This window comes from Chenopodium quinoa, unplaced genomic scaffold, assembly GCF_001683475.1.
Source record: "Chenopodium quinoa cultivar QQ74 unplaced genomic scaffold, ASM168347v1, whole genome shotgun sequence".
Taxonomy (NCBI): Eukaryota; Viridiplantae; Streptophyta; class Magnoliopsida; order Caryophyllales; family Amaranthaceae; genus Chenopodium; species Chenopodium quinoa.
Genome location: NW_018742393.1, coordinates 389,062 through 398,351, shown reverse-complemented (window position 1 = coordinate 398,351; position 9,290 = coordinate 389,062). Strand labels below are relative to the sequence as shown.

Here is a 9,290-nt window from a genome sequence, read left to right as displayed (position 1 = left end):
TTCAATAAAACCTAGAAATGTCAGGTTGTTGTTAGGAATCACCTTGAGATCCACAAATGATGTGTTCCCTTTTTGACTCCCTTCATATGTGACATTTCCACTCTTTATTGATGATGTCATTTTGAAGCCATAAAACAACTAGAGTTACAAGCAATTGAAAACCAGAATGTGCATTAAAAACTTGACAAGAAAAATATTCACAATGGGATAGGAACTTGACTTACTAACTTCCTGTTATGTAGAAATTTTACCTTTCGTGTTAGTATTATAAGTCAAAGTTCTTCCATTGCAGGTTTATAGCAAGAGATACCTTGATTTGGCTATCATCATCTCTTTTGGATCCTCGCTGTCGAGATAATGCAAGTTCCCTCCTATTATAAACCTTCAACTCTTCCATGTTCCTTTTGACATAAAGTTGGAACATGTCCTTCTGGTCCTTTAGACCGTTGTATCTTGGGTAGAGGAACGTGTTGATTTAATCTCAAATTCTTCAACACCTTGTCAAGGTCCCTCATATTATCATTCAAAAGATATAACCTGAAAGTTCACAACCCAAGAGATTCCTTTGTGCCTTTAAAATGTCAGTAGGTTAGTCAAAAGAGGTAGATAAAACCTAAAGCATAAAAGTGTTAAAACATAAAGTTCCTGTAAGAATACTCCCTTTTAGATGTCGTTCCATCAACAAAATGATGAATCTCCAACACGCAGTCAAAGATAATCATCTTAACTCATTATCCTTCATAAGAGTCTGCTACAGGAATTAATGCTTTGTTCCAAATAAGAACTTAACTGGAACTTGAACAAGAATCTTTACAGGAACGTATACGCTAACTCCTATAGCACCTTGATATAGAAGCTTTGTTATTCCTGTATCCCTAATTCGTTTTATCATTCCAAGTTCACCAAGTTCCAACCAATTTAAGCACTGAGCTCCTAATGGAACAAACTTTTACGCACCAATTTGTCTCAATGGACAAACCTACAAAACAATGATTAATAACTTGCACAAAGCTAGAAGAGAAGTTAGTTTGTCATGATATCCATTATAAACATCCAAACAACTTCTCTTTTCATCCATTCACAAATAACCTTCATAAGATTAGGGAATTGAATTTCAATTGGAATTTGTGAAGGATTAATACATACCAAAAGAACATGACCAATATTTACAGAGAGATGTATAGGCAACTTACACACTTATTCATGTTGTCGATTCACCTACTACAAACCTCTTATAAAGGCTTTCTAGTGAGAGGAATTTGCACATAATTGCTTATATACAAACAACCAAAGTTCATCATTATTAATAAGTTGTCTCCACTCACTTAGCCTGCAAAATCAGTCATCTTTTGGCTTTGGTTACCCAATTTATATTGGGTACTTTCATGTTAGTAATAGACATTAATAATCCATAATTAAAACAACTACGGTTAAACCAACTATCTTTACTAACAATAAACATCATGTGTCTACATAATAAATATTCAGAAAAACACATACACATGATAAGGTCATTCTTTGGAAAATATTCAAAATATACGTTCATTACCTTGCCCAAAGAATTAAGTTTCCATACAGGGATAATCCAGGTTCCAAGAGACCAAATATGCATAATTCTACATAATACGTTCCTTGAACTATTTCCAGTAAACCGATTCTTTAAAAATAAATCAATTTGTAAATCTGACAAATACTTTTCACTCTATAAATCAAATTTGAGGTTACACAAAATTGATTTGCAAACTTTCAAAACAAAATCCAAAATTTAACTAGAAATACTACAAGGAACTTGTACACATAATGTCATGCATATAATCAAGACTTCAAAGACGAGACACTTACCTCAAAGATGTTCATCTTTGAATCACATCTGCTTCACAAGCAGACTTTGGTCTTCACGTGGTATTCGGAACGTTCTAGGGTTGAGTTCCATTCACTGCATTCCTTGTAGATATCCATCCTAGCCTGGAACTTGCTCCTCGGGGTTACCCGGTTTATCAAGAGCACCTGCTCTGATACCAATTGTTATTTCGGATGATATACTACAAGAGGGGGAGTGAATTGTAGTATGGAGATTGCTAGTCACTTTTTGCGGAATTAAAAGAAACTTAACGCAATAGAGAAATAGTGCAAGAGAGATTTTACGAGGAAAACTTCCTAGGCCAAATAGGAAGTGAAAAACCTCGACCCAAAGGGATTTTGACTCAAAACATTCCACTAAAATAGGCCAACGACTCTGTTACAACCTATGAGGAACTTGAGCCTCTACCGAGTTCCTCAACGAACTCATATCCCCAACAACTATTCCCTCTAATAGTTGCAGCTTGAAATCTTCCCTCAAAGACCTCTCTTCTCACTCAAGACTTCACTCAAAACCTTACTCTTTCTCTTTCTCTCAAGCTTCACTCAAAGCCTTCTCTACATACAAAGAACTCACTCAAGTTCTCACCCTAATACAAGAGTTCACTCAAACCCTTATTAATTCCCCATTACAAGAGTTCACTCAAACCCTTAAACAACTCTCAAATACATATAAAAGATATAATGTATAAAACTAATATGTTGAACACTCAAGATCTGTCTGGAACTCACTAGACGTATTGTAACCAAAAACCTGATAGGAACTTTGACCAGGAGGACTGACTTAGCTTCGTGGTGAAGGATAAAACCATTAAGCACGACCACTACACTTCGTCAGCCTGAACTTTGAATGAATGCATATGAGCATATTTATAGTACACTCGAATTATTCATTTCATCTTGAAAAAGATAGATTTTCTGAAAAGATAAGTTTAAAAGATATTTTCTAAAAATCAGTTTTCCGAAAATATACCTTTTTGTTAAGAATAAAAACTGTCAATAATAATAAGATAAACTTAGCATAAAATCAGATTTTATTCAAAACTTATCTTTTTGTTTAAAATACTTTTTAAACAATCTTATCTTTTTCCAAAAGGGATTTATTAGAAGATAAATATCTTTATTCAGTAAAACCAAATCCCTAAAAGATATGCACGTATAAGGTAAATATATATATCATTAAAACCGACTTTTAACGACGTTCATACTTAAGTTCCTATTAGGTTCCTGAACTCTGACAGTCTCTGAGTTCCTGACAAGTCAGTTACTCTAATTTCATTGACTGTTTGGAATTCACCTTGGTTCTATATAGACTTGTTCCAGACCGACTTTTATGTCCAACATACTTACATGAATCCTAGAGCAATATACTTCTATTTCTCTGTCTTCATGTTGCTTCTCTGAAACTCTTGTTCTGGAATCCTGTAGTCTTGATATATTCTGGATCTTAGGGTTTTCCCCAGCATTACACCGAAACCAGGTCGTTACAACCCGTTTTGAAGTTCCTGTTAAGAAACTTCTGGAAGTTCCATTTCTGGAACTCTTCTTCTAAATTTACTTGTATCCTCATGGATCCTCTAAAGTTCCTCTGTTTCAATTCCTACTTCAGCCCTCAACGCTTACTGAACCTGCAAACATCACAACACTAGAAAATCCTTATTAAATGGAAGTTTGCTCAATTCTTAACATCATCATCAAAACCTCATAAGGATCAACAAGTTGTCCCTTTTTGATGATGACGAACTGAGCAAACTTCTGAGAATAACAAAGTAAAACAGAAGGTTAGTTTTTTATTTATAAAAACAATAAAGAAAACTAAACTGAATTAAAAGACTCCTACACATACATAACCTATATATGTATAGGATACTTACCTTATGAAGCTAACATATGTAAACACATGTTTACATAGTTACCTTCATGGTCCCTTAGCCATCATCATGCTTATCAACCATAACACTTATCGTTGTTCTTGTTCCTCTATTGCTTATCCTATATTGCTCAAGTTCCTTACATATATACCTGTCATTACTCAGGTTCCTTGTATCCTGTTCCAAGCATAATTTGCTTTTTCTATGCACAACTTAACATACACGTTAGATAGATAATCATCATTAGTTTATAATCATCAAAACCTAATTGCTCAACACTCTTTATAACAAAAAGGTTAGATAACAAAATAACATAGAATTAATTCAATACATTTATTAATATTATCATTAGTTCATTTTTCACCGAACTTATCTTCTACGAGTATATTTTAATTATCACAATCCCACCCCTTAGTTACCTTTCTAATTTTCTAAACTATTGTTTTTCAATAAAAGCATATTATAAAATAAAACATATAATAAATAAATAAAATTAAAAAAGCACTATACGAAGTATATAAAAACTATAATAGTATTTTACATTAAAAATATATTATCTGTAATCCATACATATATATCCATGAAATTACATCATATCGCCAAGTACAGCAATCATGCCAAAGAGGCACATTAAATTACCAAATAAACAAGAGCTATTTATTTTATTGTATGCACACCAAATAACAAAGGTAATTTAATTAAATTAAATTACATGACATATAATAAATACTATTAAAAAAATATATAACTTATTTGGAAACCCAAACAATGTGATCCTCGGGAAGGAAATGGCAAACGGGCACAGTCCCTGGCTCAACCTTAAGCACTTGGAAGGCCAAATGCTTAGGGTTCCATTTCGACGTATCAGCGTGACATATAGCCGCGGCCTTAACCTTTGAACCATCGGCGGCTACCAATGAGACCATGTAAGGTTTTGTTGTCTCGGTCATGTGACAATAATATACGCCACAAGCAAAAAACATTTTGTGACATATTATTGCCCGCTTGCATGGTACCTTTTTGACACCCGTAAAATCGTACTTTTGCATCTTGTTATCCTTCTCTACATAAGTAGAGACGGTGTCCAATTTTTTTCCTAGCTTAGTAGTAGCATAATCAACCATAGACTCTAAGGAAGTCGCGCAATATTTATCTTCCCCTTCGATGCCCTTGGCTTCACACTCCTTGATAGTCTCCTCCATGTCTTGTGCTTGTTGTGAGTTCGTTTCCACGTGAAACCGGCTCAAAATCTCGGGTAGTTTCTTCGACGAGAAGGGAATTGATTTAGCAACTTCACGGGGCAGCAAGGGAGCTCCGTTGGTGGATTTGGTGAAGTGTAAGTTCATGTGAGTTCCGGGTTTAAGGTCTTTTTCTTGGAAAAATAGGGCTACACTTTGGTTATATTGGAGCTGAGTCTTGGTTGCAGCATATTGGTAAACAAAAGGTGATGGTTTGCCTTTGTGGTGGACGTCGACTGAGACGTGTTTTCCCTTTGGACCGACGTCTACGGATGTTCCACCTTTGCCAACGTGAACGTCGGCTGGTCCTTTGCCTGGTTTCCCAACATCCACATCAACTCCTTTGCTTCCTACATGAACTCCCGTGCCACCCTCTAGTAACAATGGTGTATGTAACAAGCATGATATATAGTTAGTAGATTTAAAATGTCAAATAATAATAGACACAAACATTAAGGACTTTACAATATACATATATATGATAGGCAATTTAAAATCCATAGATAATCCGAAATTTTAAACCTACAAATTCAATTTTTTGCTTATTGGTATATGTAATTAATAACGATGATATATTATAATAAGTTTACAAAAGATTACAACTATATTTTAGCGTAGTAGTCACTAATGTACAAATTATTAAAATAAATTAACTTGTATATAATAATGTACTAACCTGACTTTAAAGAGTCCTCGATGATTTTAGGCATAGGAGTATCAGGCAACATCTTTTTCCAGTATTCTTCTGAGGATGAATCTCCGTGACTTGTAACTCCAAGTCCAACCTAAAACAAAAATAAAGGATTTTAATTAGTTTCTCTCTAATCATCATAATACTTCGTATTAAATAAAATGTACGTAACATATTGTAAGTATAACAAGTGTTTAAAAGGCTAGCTAGGATTGAGAATTTTACAAAGAGAACAACGAATATCGATAGGAGACGGAAGTAGGACTCCATTGTAGTTAAGGTTAGCTAATTTAGTAGAGAGCAAAAAGAAAAACCAAAAGAAAGGTTAAGGTTGAGAAACAGTCAAACAGAAGAGTAGAACACAAATTAAGCAACAACTGAAGAGTAAGGCTATTAGCTAAGGGAGTGATTGTATTTATAACGATTATTTGGTACGGATCGAGTGGTTTAACATAGGCTATATTGATTTAAAAATATTTAAGTGTCACATTCAAATATTTTTAATCAATTGTAGAAAAAGACCTTTTAAAGAACTCTTTAGCAATCAAAATAAATGGTGAGGCGGATGTCAAATTGTTTAGCCAATTAAAGTGCGAAAGATGGCATTCAAGATCGAATTACTTCTATGTCGTCATTAAATTACATTGTTATTTGTGGCTTTCTTTACATTAAAAAGATGGAGGACGTGATGTAAATATTACGGTATGCATGGCCCATTTATCTCAAGAACTTCTAGAAGTTATGTAAGTTTATTAATTATAGTTATTGCATCAGCAGATATCTTTCAAAATATTTTTAATTTGCCATTTTGCCATGCATGAGTATGGCCCTTCCAAGTATATAGACTATGTACTTTGTGGCCTAAGTATGATTTTGTTAAAGCATGACCTTCTTAAACAACACGTACATGTGAGTTATGTCCCATATTGATGAAAGAAGAGAGTGTTAAGTAAGGCTAAGAGACTACTCTTTTATCAAATGATTTTGAAGTGGATCCTCTTTTGATCTTGTGAAGTGAGTTCTCTCTTAATGATAGATGTGGTTCAAACCCGTATTTAACATAGTATTAAGAGGCATGCCCATAATTTAGGACCTTCCTACGTGAAGATGTTAGTTTATTACTCATTCAATTGGTTTACATCAAACTAAGCTAGCTTCATGATCAACAAGAGAATTTTTTGTGTTTACTCTGTTTAGACCTACGTTTAGGGGTAAAATGAGATAACCAAGTGTCCCTTACTAGGACTTGGTAGCCATGTGCCTAGCTGATCAAACTCATCCTACTCACTTTTTTTTTATTTAATTATTACTCCCTCCGTTCCATAATTTCGTGTCTATAAAAAAACACAGTAATTAAGGAGAATGGTGAAATTAGAGAAATATTCTATTGAAAAGATAAAAAGTAGAGGATATTATATAGGAATAATAAAAAGTAGAGAATATTGTATGAAAAAAAAAAAATAAGTACTCCCTCCGTGTTTTAATAAGTGTTACACTTACCAAATTCGGCCGTGTTTTAATAAGTGTTAGACTTTTTTTTTTGGCAAAAAGTTACCTTTGAATATTATATCTCTATCCTCTCATGGTCCCCACCCAAACTCACTATTACTTTTTTTATTATACTTCTTCTCACATTCATTACTTTTCAATAAACTATTAACCCTACTATTTTTCTCTTACAATTTCTTAATACTCTAACTACCACTTACCTCTTATTTTATTTAAGTTAATTAAATTGCCTAAAACTATGTGCCGGTCAAACTGTAAACACTTATTAAAACACGGAGGGAGTAATGATTTTTTTGGGTATATGTGTATTTTGTATGGGGAAAGATAAAAAGTAAGTAATGATTATGTACTATATTTAGAAACAGACACAATATTTTAGGACACCCAAAAAGGAATACAGGCACTAAATAATGGGACGGAAGGAGTACATCACCAGTCTAAATTTTATTTACTTGCTCATACGGAGTATAATTTAAAAGTTTTATTATATAGACAGGTCGTATAAAGAAAAGAAGGGAGTACATAGAGATAGATTGAGAGGCGAAGAGAATAGTGTTCCAACAACTCGAAATCTCAAAATAACGAGTCATCAAATTTCAAAAGCTATAGATGCATTATTGATTTATTTCCTTTTCATTAAGAAATTTTATTTGGGTGACTTGTAAAATTTTAGTAGCCTATGTGTATAGCATTAAAACGAACACAAGTTCAACATAGTTATTGCAAGTTTCTTATTGAAATGGGAGTTGATGAAAAAGTCAAAGACTTGAATTATGGTTAAACTTTGTACAGGGTTAATCGAGAGTATATTTGATTACCATTGGTTGCCTCTTAACTTGCCTTGTTTAGAGCTTAGCTACGTAAATGGATAATTATTAGCTTCTAATTAACCTATTATATGATAAGGACATGTATTAGGTAAAACTATCATATATTTGTTGTAATTGTGCAATTATCAAAGCTTTGTAATGGACTCCATAAGTCCATACACAAGTTTAATTTGTTCCATTATTATTAGGTCATGACTAGTTACTGTTATGAGCTTTGGTTAAATGGAGTGTTCCATGAATAATTGATTTAATTGTACTCCTCCGTTTCTATATGATAGTTTCATATGGAAATCAATCACATAAAATAAGAAAAAAAAATATTTGGAATCTAACATTAAAGTACAAAAACAATTCATAATTAGTTTTGACTTATTTAAATTTTTTGATTTTTTTGGGAAAGCATCCGCCATAATTGCATAATTCAAGTGAGGGATTTTCAAATTTAGAGTCATGTCATCAATCCAAATTTAAATCAATTAATCTAATCAATCATAATTCTTTTGACATTTATTAACCAATCTACATTCAATTTACAAGCTTAAAAATATGTTCAATATAGATAAAATAGGAAAGAAAAATTAAGTTAAAAATGAAATATATTCAATATGGGTACATCTTTTTGAAACACCCAAAATAGTATATAGGACTAACAAATAGAAACGGAGGGAGTATTGTATCCTTCGAACACTACTTAGTCAATAGAATGGCCGACCTTTTCCTTAAAAAATACGTTAAGGATGAAAATTTTGATAAGGAAAAAAGTGTCTCACATATCAATATCGCAAAAATAAACAAAACATTTACTATTGTGTGGTGAAGTAGACTCGTATTCTTATTTACATTGCTTATTCATAGGATATCTTTTTATTAAAGATTGAAAAAACGACGTAAAATTGAGAAGAAATATCTTAATAATATATAAGTAAGTATGATTGTAATCCATAATAAAAACACTCTGTCCTTAATTCATCACTACGTACAACAATTTTTGAGTAAGACAGTCCAAATGTATTTTATTTTTTGAATACGTGACATATCAAATGTTTGATTTTAAAACCGGGAAACCCAATATCTTTTTGGATTGAGTTTGGGATGCAAAGGCCCATCTCAATCATAGTTTCTTGTATGAATGGGCCTATCTATTACATAGAGGCCCATTTAATGAAAGATTGTTTTTTAATATTATTGGGCCTAACAGTTTTGTTCGATAATAAACTGACCAGCCCAGGAGCCCTAAAATTAACAGTTCCTGTTAATACTGAGTACATAATTTGATAATTACTTATACTCC

At 32.7% G+C, this 9,290-nt stretch overlaps 1 protein-coding gene across 1 annotated transcript; it reads right to left on the bottom strand.

The window, feature by feature from the left end:
- Window positions 1–4,273: 4,273 nt before the first annotated feature.
- On the bottom strand, window positions 4,274–6,058 carry LOC110702261 (BURP domain-containing protein 3-like). Its single transcript, XM_021879969.1, has 3 exons — window positions 5,886–6,058; window positions 5,646–5,754; window positions 4,274–5,343 (listed from the first exon to the last, which is right to left on the bottom strand). The coding sequence occupies exons 1-3, from the start codon at window positions 5,928–5,930 to the stop codon at window positions 4,481–4,483; spliced, it is 1,017 nt and encodes a 338-aa protein (XP_021735661.1). The 5' UTR covers window positions 5,931–6,058; the 3' UTR covers window positions 4,274–4,480.
- Between the last annotated feature and the right edge of the window lie 3,232 nt (window positions 6,059–9,290).

Excerpts from the sequence above, each read along its gene's own strand:
- LOC110702261 (XM_021879969.1), bottom strand. The coding sequence starts at position 5,930 with ATGGAGTCCTACTTCCGTCTCCTATCGATATTCGTTGTTCTCTTT. Across the intron at positions 5,755-5,885 it reads CGATATTCGTTGTTCTCTTT|GTTGGACTTGGAGTTACAAG; the intron begins GTAAAATTCTCA and ends TTTTTGTTTTAG. Across the intron at positions 5,344-5,645 it reads CGAGGACTCTTTAAAGTCAG|AGGGTGGCACGGGAGTTCAT; the intron begins GTTAGTACATTA and ends CATTGTTACTAG.